Source organism: Seriola lalandi, unplaced genomic scaffold (assembly GCF_002814215.2).
Source record: "Seriola lalandi dorsalis isolate HSWRI2012SDOR001 ecotype SW California unplaced genomic scaffold, Sedor1 jcf7180002054240, whole genome shotgun sequence".
Classification (NCBI taxonomy): Eukaryota; Metazoa; Chordata; class Actinopteri; order Carangiformes; family Carangidae; genus Seriola; species Seriola lalandi.
This window is the reverse complement of record NW_019524793.1, coordinates 754,140-768,760: the sequence shown is the minus strand read 5'-3', so window position 1 is coordinate 768,760 and position 14,621 is coordinate 754,140. Positions and strand designations below refer to the sequence as shown.

General features: G+C 40.9%; 2 protein-coding genes across 6 annotated transcripts; both read left to right on the top strand.

Annotated features, from left to right (window-relative positions):
* The first annotated feature begins 123 nt into the window (after window positions 1-123).
* On the top strand, window positions 124-2,431 carry cldnk (claudin k). Its single transcript, XM_023404369.2, has 2 exons — window positions 124-298; window positions 1,333-2,431. The coding sequence occupies exon 2, from the start codon at window positions 1,526-1,528 to the stop codon at window positions 2,171-2,173; it is 648 nt and encodes a 215-aa protein (XP_023260137.1). The 5' UTR covers window positions 124-298; window positions 1,333-1,525; the 3' UTR covers window positions 2,174-2,431.
* Window positions 2,432-4,311: 1,880 nt separating this feature from the next.
* On the top strand, window positions 4,312-14,618 carry hgs (hepatocyte growth factor-regulated tyrosine kinase substrate). Of its 5 annotated transcripts, none has more exons than XM_023404309.2 (20): window positions 4,312-4,471; window positions 5,992-6,076; window positions 6,263-6,338; window positions 6,520-6,612; window positions 7,574-7,697; window positions 8,357-8,409; window positions 8,645-8,713; window positions 8,857-8,981; window positions 10,000-10,084; window positions 10,267-10,365; window positions 10,452-10,547; window positions 10,691-10,729; window positions 10,829-10,993; window positions 11,116-11,326; window positions 11,425-11,597; window positions 11,684-11,824; window positions 12,242-12,425; window positions 12,600-12,736; window positions 12,836-13,018; window positions 13,188-14,618. In XM_023404309.2, the coding sequence occupies exons 1-20, from the start codon at window positions 4,435-4,437 to the stop codon at window positions 13,287-13,289; spliced, it is 2,277 nt and encodes a 758-aa protein (XP_023260077.1). In that variant the 5' UTR covers window positions 4,312-4,434; the 3' UTR covers window positions 13,290-14,618. The 5 variants fall into 5 exon arrangements, with proteins under 5 accessions (XP_023260077.1, XP_023260076.1, XP_023260074.1 ...); XM_023404308.2 differs by having other exon boundaries at window positions 11,113-11,326; XM_023404306.2 differs by having other exon boundaries at window positions 9,973-10,084.
* The last annotated feature ends 3 nt before the right edge of the window (window positions 14,619-14,621 follow it).

Here is a 14,621-nt window from a genome sequence, read left to right as displayed (position 1 = left end):
CACACAAGCGCATGCTTCTGCCCACTGCCACACAGACTTGTGCTGGCATCTCAGAGGGCAGCCCCATTTTCCAGTCCAGTCCTAGATGTCGAAGCTGATCGACCCCCTTTGCTGTAGTTCACCTGACCTCTCAGTTAGAGCCTCCCTTGCTCTCCAGCCTTCCTGTGGACTAAACTGACCTCTCAGGGCTGTCATTCACAACTGCGGACATCCACAGCTGATCTACACAAGCAAAGGACCAGCAACACTAAGCTGTGGACCAAGGGGAGCAAAGAGAGTGCACCATACTTCATTTGAGGTAAATATCCTTGCTCATATCCTCTATCAGTGCATTAGTGACATTTCCAAAAACACAGAAAAACAACTTGATGGAAAAATTGATAGTTTTGTGTGATTAAAAGCTGTACATTTATGTGATGAGTTTGATGGAATATAATGGATGTTCCCAGTAATTGTTCTATTTTGTGTTAGCTGTGTCACAATTTAATATCCCTTTTTAAGCGGTGATAGTCACAGTGTTGGAGGTGTGTGGGATGTTACTAATTGCTCTTGCGTCACTGCAGTAGTTCCCTGAAAAGTATCCTACTCCTAACAGGTAGAGCCATTAGTTATACCAAGGATAAGGTCTGGCGGCCATCAGAGGCCACTGAGGGACTTTGACTTCATTTCCATGAGTTTATGCACAATGTTTTGTAACAGTGGGAGAATGTAGTCCAGTCTGAATGGTTTTTCTGGTTTCTTGGATTCATACGATATATTATTATCTGCCTACTCACAAGACAGGCTGTAATTTTCCTTATCAGATCTAGTAATAATCCCCCCAGATGGATAAGTGCTTATCTGATAATGAGTAAAATTTATCCTCTTGACATTTATTTGTCTATCAGAATCAGTTGTTGAACGGATCTTGTGCAGGGAGGGTTTGATTCACAGAAGTGGTAAAATGTGGATAAATAGATGATACAGGTCCTCCTGGCCCACTCCACAAGCCTGCATGAAAGCTGCTTGTGTTCAGAGTCTCCTCATGTTTTTCTGAGATAATCCACTCACCCGGCAAGGCGTAGCTCGACACCCACAGCTGTGTCAAAGAGGGCTATTCTCTGTGGTTCTTACTGGAATCCACTAAACATGGGCCTCCCAGCCTGTTTCCAAATATTTATGATAAATATATGCTCCGTTAGTCTTTTCATACATACGCTGCTGTAATGCTGTAAATTGTTGTAAGAAGTAACAAGTTATAGATATTTTTGTATTTGTAAAATTTTGCAAGGTATTTGTATGCTAAATAAAAATGAATTGAAATTTATTCTAATAGTTTTTTCTGAATTTCAGGATACCCAACCTCGTCTAGTCCAAGTTGAACCCATCAACATCATCCCCCACAGACTGAGGATCCAGTGGTGGAGAAAGACATTTCCATAGACTGTCACATTTCTTTGTGGGACTATACGTGGGCCCTTTACAACAGACAGAGACTGATATAAAACCAAGACAAATCCATCTGATTCAAACAACATCTTTCACCATGGCAACCACAGGTATGCAGTTGCTGGGCCTAATAATGTCCATTGTAGGCTGGGTGGGTGGGGCAGTAGTCTGTGCCATCCCCCTATGGAGGGTCACTGCCTTCATCGGTAACAACATAGTGACGGCTCAGATCATTTGGGAAGGCCTTTGGATGAATTGCATTGTCCAGAACACAGGTCAGATCCAGTGTAAGGTGTATGACAGCTTACTGGCTCTGCCCAGTGACATGCAGGCTGCCCGGGGCCTCACAGTGTTCTCCATCCTGCTCTGTGGCCTGGCTCTGGCTCTGGGGGTCCTAGGAGTCAAGTGCACTAAGTGCATCGGTGTAAACAGCCTCAAGGCCCGTATTGCTCGCATCTCTGGAGCTCTTTTTGCCATTGCAGGGTTCCTCTACCTTGTGCCCGTCTGCTGGACTGCCCACTCCATCATCAGGGATTTCTATGACCCACATGTGGCGGCTCCACACAAGCGTGAGCTTGGCCCTGCCCTATACATTGGCTGGGCGGCTTCAGCTTTGCTCCTTATTGGAGGATCTCTGCTCTATGCTGGGTCAAGTCCACCTGGCATCCCAGGCTCTCCCACCTTCAGCAGTGGAGAAAGTAGTCCTCGCAGGGCACCTACTACACAAGTCAAAGGTTATGTCTAAGTTCCCAAAATGTCTGAATGCCTTCAAGTCTCACAAATCCACCCCAAACAATGACAAACCTGTTTTTTCTCCTCTTGATTTTGCTCCTTGTAATTATTTTATATTTAATGTTATTCCAGTTTGCTTTTTTCTTTGAAAAGCCGCAGGAGGCTGTTTAGGGAAAATTGAACTCATTTTATTATTTCATACCTGATATCTTCAAATAACATTTTTTCTGTTTGTCAGTGTAAAATACAATAAAACTTTTGGTTGTCCAAACCTGTGTTGTCCACATTTTTACAATTACAGATATAAAAGCAGTTAAAAAAATCTTACAACCATATGTGTTTGAAAGAAGTAGCATAGTAGTTTTAAAAGAAAAATCTTTGTTTGGCTCGTTTGTGTAAATGCTACTATGTGTTCTGCTGAGAAGAACAATAGAACAATGGGGATGTGTGTAGATTTGCTTGTGGTGCCATATTGTTGAGAAGTGTGTATGTTTGTGTGTGTGTGTGTGTGTGTGTGTGTGTGTGTGTGTATGGTTGTCCATCTCCTATCTTCCATCTCTTCTTCCCTGTCTCAGCTACTCTGTACCAGGGACAAAGAAAAACTTTTCTTTATCTTTATTTCATAACAAAAAAAATCCTGGTACTCCTTCTATCATACTGTATATAAGTACAGTAAACCAGAACAGTCTTATAGATAGTACAGCTCAAAACACCTCCTACTCTTTGTCAGAATTTAAATGGACAAGAATTCAAGGCTGAATTATAGATGACATTATTAAAACACATCAACCCTCATAATGTTTGAGTCCTTCACTGTATGTACTGTTGATGTCTGCATGTGTGAACATATAATGTGGGATTTTCAGGCCAAAGTGGAAAACATCTTTATTCACAAGCATTGCTGTCATCCTTCAGATTCTGTGCTCATTTACTTTGAAGTAAATGATCATCCAGAGAGAATTTCAAAAACAATTTCAGTGAAATAAAAACCACATGATATTGACATGATTTTGCTTCAGAATGCCAATATTTTTTCCAGGCTAAATTTCTTAAATTGCATAGAAAACATGCCCCGGTAATCGCTTTCTGTCTGCTGTAAAGAGTAAATTTGATCATAGCTTCGAGGGCATACGTTGCCCCATCAGTTTCTTTCTTTGTCAGTGACAGCAGTGGACAGAGCAACACAATGCCACTTTATTGAGCACTACAGCACCACAATAACAATGGGTACCAGTGTCCCAAGTGCCAGGTAGTGACTCATTCATGACCTAAGTAGGCCTATACTAATGTTGGTGGAGTAATGTTGTGAATATAGTCAAACAATATGTGCTATTTTACTGTAAGGTTGTAATGGGCAAGACAAAGTGAAACAAGTGCACCATTTACATTGTAAATAACCAGCACAGTGTCTTAAAATAGCTTTATGGTATGGTACCAGCACAATTCTAATAACAACACTGAATACAAGGACATTAATGAATCATTGCTAATATACTTCACTGTAAACTGTCACAGGATCAACTACAGAACACACAATCAATACTCAAGACAAGTCAGTAAGGTCTACTTCCTTGATAAAGCTTCATATAAACTAAAACAGTTAAGGTTTTAAAACTAGCTTTTGACACAGAGTCGTATTATAAGACAGGGGGGGTGGAGGAGACGACACAGTTGATAATGTAAGTGGTACATATTTCAAACTAATTTGTAATTAATCAAACTCTATAGACCAAAACAATATGGAGTAAACGTGGGGATTTTCAGGCCCATGGTCTTCTGGGTCATCTGAGCCATCATTTTGACATCACCCTGCTGCCAACTCACTTGAGGTTTATTTTCTTAATAGAGCTTGAAAAAAATTAAAACAGTTAAAGTTTTAAAACTAGCTTTTGACAGAATCCAACCTTGCATATAAATGTAGTCTAGCAAAACCTGCAATATTTCTCTCTGAAATGTGCTGCAGTTTACGTATAAAGAAGAAGAAAATGTAGGCTAAATACTCAAGTGCTGCAGGGACTCTCAAACTGTACTTTAATACAGTGCAAGTACTTTAGTTTCTCCAGAATGTACTTACCGTTTCATTTAACGGTCGTTAGAGGGAGAAAAATCCTCCGCGTTGCTGTTTCTGTACCGGAAGCGGGAAGTAGGAAGAGCTACACAGCTGTGCTCCGTGGCTAACAGAGCAGCTAACAGGCTAACCTCAGCGGTGGAAATATCAGGACCCGTTGACCAAACAAGACTCCTTGACCGAGACTTTGACACCTTGAATCTAATATGGGGAAGGGTGGAGGCACATTTGAGAGGCTTCTCGGTAAGTTATCCACACATTTGTCAAGTTGATGGTTTATTAGCCAACTGTGAGTCAAAGTGCGATGTTTCCCAGCGTATTGTTTTGACAGACGCTGGGGCTGTGGCTCTCAGGCTAGCTAATTTAGCCTGCTAACAAATTCGCTGCTATTGTTTGGAGGCCCCGTTAGGCTCACAAAATTTAGCAACCCGGCTAAGTAGCAAGTACAATCTTATTTGCCCCCCTTTTTTTCTTACTCGGAATCGAACTAAGCCAGTATCTTCTTGTGTTATGTTTGAGCTGTTAGTCAGGAAGAAAACAGCCTGTCGACCCCCTTCAGGTGAGCTCATATCATAATATGTAAACGTAACAGTAACAATGTTACTGGATAACTCCTGACATGACTCGGCTGCTCAGGGCAGGCATACAGCCAAGCACAACATATCATTTATGACCTGTAGTGTTGTCTTAAGTTTTTAAAGTCCACAACAGGTTGATTAGCAAGCTGCTTATCGCTTCCCTGTAGAGATCAAAGTTACACTGAATTAGAAGTCTTATTATTAAAATACACTTGGTAAAATTAACGTCAGATGGTTATAAGTAGTTTATCATGGCACTATCCCAAGAAAAAAACAACTGTGTCATACCGTGCAGGTGCATTGTAGGTGGTTTCATGAATGGTGTTGAAAATAGACAGTCAATGGACATCAGATTATAGAAAAAATCAATTTGATAACAGGAAGATTATCATTAACATCTAAATTGCAGTTGGCACAGATGGCCAGATTAACCTGCCAGGGGACCCTGGGGTAAGAATGAGGTGCAGTGTCCCATAAACCCTCAGATGATGATAAACCACTGGTTTACATAATAAAATTCTTTAAACTAGTTAGGTGTTGACACAGGTTCTCATGATTGGGTACAAAGCAGAACCACAAACTTTTATCTTTTAAGTTTGATGCAGTTTCCCCCTTCAACAAAATCAGATGTTTCAACTCTTAAGATAGAATCAGGAATAAGACCATATTTGTGTAGGTATTTATGCCATTAGAATTATTGTATCTTATCTAATGACTCTGTAATTACTATATAATAGTTATCAGAGAGAAAAGAGAGCACATCAAGGGAACACTTTAGTAGTTGAGGAGAAATCCACAAGATACAGTGCATATAAATGCACTCAGCTGCCTCTTTATCTATTCACATCAGTGAGGTTTGATTAAAATATTAGAAACATGATTCGGTATAGAGAAAGAGAATTCAACTGCACCACCAACTTCAGCCTTTAAAATGACCGTAAAGTAACACTTCTCTGAAACAGTTTCAACCAAAACTGAACATTGTAACCTTCGTGAAAGTGTGATTTAGTTCAGGGCTAGACTGCATTAGTTTAGGTCAGGTGTTCCTAATAATCCTTTCCTTAGGAATGGAGGAAGCTTGTTATTTTTAATGACATGTTGGTTTGGTGTGGCAGATACTGCGTGACAGATATTAACCAGACAATATACCAATATTACATCTTCAACCCTCTGTATTAATTGCAGATAAAGCCACCAGTCAGCTGCTGCTGGAGACTGACTGGGAATCGATTCTGCAGATCTGTGATCTAATTCGACAAGGAGACACACAGTGAGTGATTCTGCGAATTGCCAACTTCTGTCTGCATACATATTCAAATAGTTCATTTGACTATTAGATTTATCTTTCTTTAACAAAAAATTAAGAAAACCGAACAAGTGTGTTTTGCAAAAAAAACAAAAACAAAACTTTATAACCTGGACTTTCAATTGAAAAGTATTTGTTTTGTCCGTGCAGAGCTAAATATGCTATTGGAGCTATTAAGAAGAAGCTGAATGACAAAAATCCACACGTGGCCCTGTATGCGCTGGAGGTAAGACCTGCGTAAAGTTGAAAATGTTGTTGCTAAATTATTTTTCAGATGGCAAAAAAAAAACATTATAACATGTAAAAAATTAAACTTAATTAACTGGAAACCTACAGTTCTGCTGTATATGTTGTTTGTCTTAATGTGCTATTTTGTCAGTGAATAATAATGTGACCTCTCCCTTCAGGTCCTTGAGTCTGTGGTGAAGAACTGTGGCCAGACAGTCCATGATGAGGTGGCGAGTAAACAGACCATGGAGGAACTGAAGGACCTACTCAAGGTCATTGATTTTATTTTTCTTCTTAGGCATCACACTGATGTCACAATGCTGTTTAATCTCAAATATACTGTTCCCACTCTCTGTTTTCTCCGTTGCAACAATCTAGTTCTTTCACAGCACAAGGTTTGACTTTTGTTGTGCTCAGTACTGTGTTTTCATTGTGAAGTTTAATTTGCTGGCAAAGGACTGGAAAACAGTTGCAACCTTTTTAGAATCTTTTATCATTCATTTTTTAAAAATCATTATTTAACCCAAGGAACATTTTTCGAATAACTGATTGAGTGTTTAGTTAACGAAAAGTAGTCAAAAATGCTCACCACTGTTTATTACAGTCCAGGTTAACATCCTCAAATGTCTTGTGGTTTTTGACCCAAAAGTATTCACTTTACAATGATAAAAAACAGAGAAAAGCAGAAAATCTCAGTTAATTGATTTAACAACAAATTTTTCATCACGTTAATGTGTGTGCAACTATATTTTTAGTCCTGTACCTTTCTCCATCAGAGTAACAAGTTGTGGAAAGTTTGGATATAGTGCTTTCAACCTCTTAAACACAGACAGCATGAGTTGTCTGACCATATTTTGGCTGGAAGCTTTATCACCTTTCCCACCGCTCTCATGACTGGAATATCTGCTCACTGCTTCCAGGCAGCAGTCTGCATTACAGCATGAGCTAGCATTATTTGATTGGGTCCTAGCTGTACCATGTGACCCAGGCTCCTGCGGCCCATGCTGGTTTCTACTTCCTGATGATGTCACTGCCTTGTGACAAGAGGGTATTTCAGCCCAAAGCAAGGGACTTCCCACCTGACTTCTTGTTATCGGAGGCAGTGTTGTTTGATTCATTTTGCTAATTCATACCATTGTTGAGTGACAACAGAAGTGTAGAATATCAAAACAAGAAGGACTTGAAGGTGTAAAGACACATTTGCTTGACTCTGTGTGGTTCCTTTACCACCAGAAACAGACAGAACCAAATGTCAGAAACAAGATTCTGTACCTGATCCAGGCCTGGGCTCACGCCTTCCGCAACGAACCCAAATACAAGGTGGTTCAAGACACATACCAGATTATGAAAGTGGAAGGTAAGTGGACACATGCGCATATACTGTATTTTTTAATGTATTTATTTTTTTATTGTCACACTCACTTGAAAAGAAACCTAAGGATCTCCAAAAGTATAATGACCCAGATAAATATTTCTAAGCTTGTCTTATCTACAGCTAAATTCAAGAAAGACACATCAAAGTGATTTATTCAAACAGTTACATTTACAACAATATTTTTTAAACTGATGTCCTGTATTAAACAGCAATTATTACATATTGTTTGTATATTGTTCATTATTTGAGGGTATCTGAAGGTTTTGAAAAGTCCTTTTCGAATTTTCATTTAACATTTAACTCCATCTACTCAAAAACGGTTTTAGAAAGAATCTATGTGGTTGTGGGCTTTTGAAAGACACTACATATTTATAAACTATAAGTGAGACTGGTGTGACGGGATTATCTGGGTCCAGGTCATATTAATTGATTACATATATATTACTAGGAATTATTTATATACAGCTGGAAACTACAGACAAAATATGATATATAATTGATATACTTCATAAATAATTGTATTTTGGTGTAACAGATGGTATTAAAAAGGTCTTAAAAAGTCTTCCATTTTATTCGGTCAACACTGCAGAAACCAGGAGCATACTGTAGACTCAACAAGTCTGTATTTCTTTTCTCAACAGGTCATGTGTTCCCCGAGTTCAAGGAGAGTGATGCGATGTTTGCAGCAGAGAGAGTGAGATATTTTGTTTTTGTTGTTTCACTGTAGTAGAGTTTGCTTTATTAAGTGATTGTTTTCTGTAGAAGCAGCATGAATTATATTTTAAATGCAGACCATAAAATTAAATGCTGGTGAACTATTTAGAAGAGAGGATATGCTGTATGTACTCCGAGCTCCAGTGATTTGCTTCTTTTTTCTTTTATTGCATCATCATATCTGTAGTAATATTTGATGTCTGTTTGTTGTCTAGGCCCCTGACTGGGTTGATGCTGAGGAGTGTCACCGGTGCAGAGTCCAGTTTGGAGTCATGACAAGAAAGGTAGGCCTTGCTTCCTTTTAACTAGGCCACTTGTAGATTATATGGTTTTCTTCATTCAGTTACAGCGTTGTGTGTGTGTGTGTGTGTGTGTGTGTAGCGCATGTGCGGAAGTTGACCTCGATTTCTGTTCTGTGCTTTTCCAGCACCACTGTCGAGCCTGTGGCCAGATTTTCTGTGGCAAGTGTTCGTCTAAGTACTCCACCATTCCAAAGTTTGGAATCGAGAAGGAAGTGCGTGTCTGTGAGCCCTGCTTTGAGCTACTTAACAAGTGAGTCCAGTGAAAAGTTTGAAGTATGGTGGCCCTTAATGATACCACTATATCTGTCTCCAGCAATGTAGAGAAATACCTCATTAGTTGCAGCATGATATTTCTGGTATTGTAAATTATTCTCCTGCTCATGTTGTGCTGTATTATTTTTTTGTGGAGCCTAGATACACACAGTTAGATTGTTTGCATCTGTGCTGTATCACCGTTAGCTTTAGAGAAAAGTAACTAATGCACTGCCTTGTCTAAGTGTATGGTCCTCCATCTAATTATCTTTGCTCACCTTTAGTTGTGATTTGAACCTCAATTTGTCTTGATATGTTTATTGTGTTACCTCTGTCAAAGAGGTCATGTTTTCCAGTTATTCAGTGGGGTTACATCAAAAAGGATTTTGACTGAAATTTAGTGGAAAGTGAGGCCAGCAGAGAATACTGCAAGCATGTGGCCATTTTTAATGTATTTTTCTGCTATTTTGACTTTTTTTCTTAAATATTTTGTTTTCGTCACAATATATTTCATCTGGCCCTCGCCAAATTTGGTACACAGTATATATGGATGACCCTGAAAAAAGTTAATTGTTTATGCATATGCCATGGTTTTTATGATATAAATGCCCCTGATTTAAGAACACACTGTGTAATTTAAATGATTCCAGCTTGCACATACTCTGAACAGTGTTGCAAAATTATGCCATATCTCAGTGGTAATGAGTCTGACTGACTTGAAGCTTTACACAATTTCTCCAAAACTTGATTTTCTGTCACAATGTGTGATTAAAAGCAGTTTCAAGTCTGAATGCAGATTAACAACTTATAAACATGTCCTATTATTACAATAGCAAATTAAAAGAATTTTGCAGCATATACAGAGTTGTGCATTCCTTGATTGTTTTATTGTATTGTTCTGTTTTTGGAGAGTGCTTGCTGTTTCAAATGGAATTCTCTCATCTGATTTACAAGGTTGTTTGTCCTCCCTGATCCCTTTTCCTCACCAGCCACCCCTCCCTCTCTCCTCCACTTAGGAAAGCTGAAGGGAAAGCACCACCCACAGGCTCTGCTGAACTGCCTCCCGAATACCTGACCAGCCCGCTGTCCCAACAGTCACAGGTAATTGTATAGAAAAATAAGATGGCTTAGTTGACATCTGTATTAGGGACTCTACATGGGAAAACACATATGCATCAATGTATTTTAATTATCCTTTTGCTGTATTTTATTCTTCTGGTCTTTGTTTCCTTTTCCCTGCTTTTCGCTCCCTGGGTCTCACCATTGCTCGTGTGTCTCACCAGATGCCACCCAAGAGAGATGAGGCAGCATTGCAGGAGGAGGAGGAGCTGCAGCTGGCCATTGCCCTTTCCCAAAGTGAGGCTGAGGAGAAGGAGCGGATGGTGGGTTGCACAGCTGAAATTTTACTTTTTGTTTTTACAGCCTGTTTAAAGAGAAAAACTGACCAAAACCGTGTCTGCACTTACAGAGGCAAAAGAACTCATACACAATGTATCCCAAAGCTGATCCCACCCCGGTGACTTCCTCAGCACCACCAGTCAACCCCCTCTACACTTCCCCTGTGGTAAGACTGTTTCCTGGCAAAATGAATTATTTACACTACAAACCATTTTTTAATCATTCAAACAAAGTTGAAAGTTTTTTTATTTTACAGGTTGTTGAATTATCTTTTTTTACTGACCACTATGAACTATGCACTTTCTTTAGAACTCCTCTGCTCCATCAGCTGAAGATGTAGACCCTGAGGTACATGTTGTCCTTCTCTACTTCAGTACCTTATTATAGACTAATGGATACACTACATCGTACTTACAATACTGATGTGTCTGTGTCACAATATTCCAGCTGGCCCGTTACCTGAACAGAACATACTGGGAGAAGAAACAGGAAGAGGCTCGCAAAAGTCCCACCCCCTCAGCCCCTGCCCCTGTGCCATTGGCTGAGCCACTTCCTGCAATCAGTCAGCCTGTAGAAAGCCACGTCCCTGTCCAGCCAGTCAGCATAGTGGAGGTATATTGAAATATTGTTGAGTAGATCTAACAAGCAGCAGTTTTATGTCTAGCGGAACTGGAGAAGGAAAACCACAAATGACTCTCTGCACTTCGCTTCCCTGTCGCCTCCACCTTTAGCAGCAGTACCAGAACGGCGAGTCAGAGGAGAACCATGAGCAGTTTCTGAAGGCTCTGCAGAACGCCGTCACCACCTTCCTTAACCGCATGAAGAGCAACCACATGCGTGGGCGCAGCATCACCAATGACAGTGCTGTGCTCTCCCTCTTCCAATCCATCAACAACATGCATCCACAGCTGCTTGACATCCTCAACCAGCTAGATGAGAAACGATGTGAGTGTTTGCTGCTCATGAGTGTGCGAGCTTCTATGCATCTTTGTCTCCCTTTGTGTCTAAGCTCTCAGTCATCGCATTGTGTATGTCATTGGCAGTGTACTACGAGGGGCTGCAGGACAAGTTGGCCCAGGTGCGTGATGCTCGGGCAGCTCTCAATGCCCTTCGTGACGAACACAGAGAGAAGCTACGCCGTGCCGCAGAGGAAGCAGAGAGGCAGAGGCAGATCCAGCTGGCACAAAAACTGGAGATCATGAGGCAGAAAAAACAGGTGATGAAACAAGGCTCTCCATTTAGAATGCACATTGATACATTATTCATTACCATACTCACAAGTGTTTTGTTTTGGAACCTCAGGAGTACCTGGAGATGCAAAGACAACTGGCTATTCAGCGCCTCCAGGAGCAGGAGAAGGAGAGGCAGATGCGCCTGGAGCAGCAGAAGCACACAATCCAGATGAGAGCCCAGATGCCTGCTTTCTCTCTGCCCTACGCCCAGGTACACACTGTGCACTGACCTATGCCACACTGGTTTTGCTGATCTCACTAGCTGCGGTTCTACAGCATATTTCATCATGAACTGTCAGACTACCATCGCCTAGTCCAGAAGTTAATCAGCCCTCTCTTACAGCAGTGGTCCCAGTCATGCACCTTTGATACCTGATGTCGGATTTCAACCCAAACAATTGCTATCTTATCTAATGTTACCTGTTACCAGATTGAATGAGATGGTAGGCACATGACATGAGAATGAAAAGCCGTAGACACTTGGGCTGCAGTATTAACAGTTAAGTTTTGTTTTTGCTTTGGCCAGGTATTGTAATTAAAATGACGTGGGAATTTAGACACAACATTTAACTGTTCATAAATCTTTCGGAATAAATCTCTGATAATGCCTGTATGTGTGGTTACACAGATGCAGTCTTTGCCCCCCAACGTGGCAGGAGGGGTGGTGTACCAGCCTGGCGCTCCACCCAGCTACCCGGGCACCTTCAGCCCTGCTGGTTCTGTGGAGGGTTCACCTATGCATAACATCTATATGAACCAGCCTGGGCAGACTGCACCAGCACAGTATCAGGCCATGCCCGGCGCTGCCACAGGTGAGGAAGTCAATAAGAAGAAAGATAAACTGGAAACTTGGATAGAAAGCTTTGAAATACTCTTGATAGCTTGAGAAATAAAAAAAAAAATCTGCATTACATTCAGCCATGAAGCATTTGATATGATACATAAATATGTTAATTCAAGTATCCTCCTGTGTGTGCTCCCTCCAGATCCCAATATGGTTAATGCGTACATGTACCAAGCTGCAGGCACCAATGGGCAGCCTGCTCCTCCTCCCAGTCAGGCTCCACCCACTGCTAGTCCACCGTACTCCAACTATCAGCCTACACCTACACAGGGCTACCAGGTCTGCTTGACATTCAGTTTCTGATAACTACACACACTACACTGTGCATATTTAATGCTGAAGAAATATTCCACTAAACGTTGTCCTGGTTTTGTGCAGAATGTGGCCTCTCAGGCCCAGAGTATGCCTCCCATGTCCCAGGCTGCTCCCACTAATGGTATGGGTTACATGGGCTACCAGCCATACACCATGCAGAACATGATTTCAGCCTTGCCGGGACAAGACCCCAATATGCCACCCCAACAGCCGTACATGCCAGGCCAGCAGCCCATGTACCAGCAGGTCAGTGGTTTATTATTTGTTTCTTCATTACCTTCCAATAAACTGTGCTAAATTAGCTAAACTATGTTAATCATTGATTGGTATCTTTATTTTTACTCTTCAGTGCACCCAGGTTATTTCAGTCTTCACTAATCTTTCTATTATTACTTGCTCATTCCGTTCTTTCTAGGTGGCTCCCCCTGGTGGCCCGCAGCAGCAGCAGCAGGCACAGCAGCAGAACCCTCAGGCTTTGCCGGGCAGTGCAGAGGCGCAGCTCATCTCCTTTGACTAAAAGCCCATATGCTGCAAGGTCTCACACACTACACCCTCTCTCCTCCTTTGGTCTCTCCCCTCCCTCTGGACTCTGAGGATGCCCTCTGGAAACACACACACACACAAGCACACATACACACACACACAAGCACACACACACACACACACACACACACACACACACACACACACACACACACACACCTCCTACCTTCCACCTAGCTGTGATGTTGTGGCAACGTGAAATATTGTGATAATGTTGCAGAGCTGTTGCTCTCCTTGCCTCTCCCCCACTGAAGTATGGGAAAGTGAGGTGAAGATGCAAGGGAGGGCACCATAACCCAGACCCCTACACCCTCTTTCTCCCTCTTTCCAGCTGATAAGTATGTAGTATTTCCTTATTAAATGAATAACTGAAGCTCAGAAATAGTCAGTGGTAATAAAGTTAAAATGAATAAGAAAATATGATAATAATTGAGGAGAAAAAACAGACATAACCATCCTTTGCCTCATATTTTTCTAAAGCAAATGCATGTTAAAATTTGAATTCTTTTCTGGAATGGAAGTTAATTATTACACCCTATCGTAACAGTTTGGGGAGTGATTGAGGGACATCTGTATGTGCTGTTATGAGAGGTTATGGGTGTGTGGATAAAGAAGGGCACAGTCAACAGCCTGAAATAAATGGCACTAACTCACATCTCCATCAGGTTCACAACTTGACATTCCAGTTGTAGTTTTCGGTTCCATCCGTTCTAATGTAAACAGACGCACACACAACTAGGGTCAACAGTCTTGTTTTGGCATTTTATTTGTTGTGCACTGCTTGAACTTTCATTAACGTAGTTTCTGAGATGATAAAACATGTGGCAGGAGTTACTTTACATTGTTATACATTGTGGGAGGATAACTAGAAAATTTGCAGATTGGTTGTTTAATCATCACTAAACATACTTGCATAGATGAAATCATTGAAATCACACAACTAGAGACCATAAAATATGTGTACTAAAACAGTCCAGTTACTCTAAAAGTATCCTGCATCCCTTTTTTTTCCCTTCCCTTTTTTTTTATTAAAATGACTTGGTTGTAACTGTCACAGATGAGGATATCTACATAATAAGTACAAGTAAGGTGGGCAATCTTTTCTCAAGTGTACTTGGCTCTCCAGAGATATGGAAATGCTTGCAGGGTGAACATGATGTCCCGCATGTATGTATCACACACCCAAGTGATTTCTGTAACCTTTCAGTTGCCATGTGTGAACTTCTTTATTCCATCATACTGATCTGTCTGACTTAAAAGTAATTTTAAAATTATATTTAATAAATATCTGGTTCTTATTGTCCAC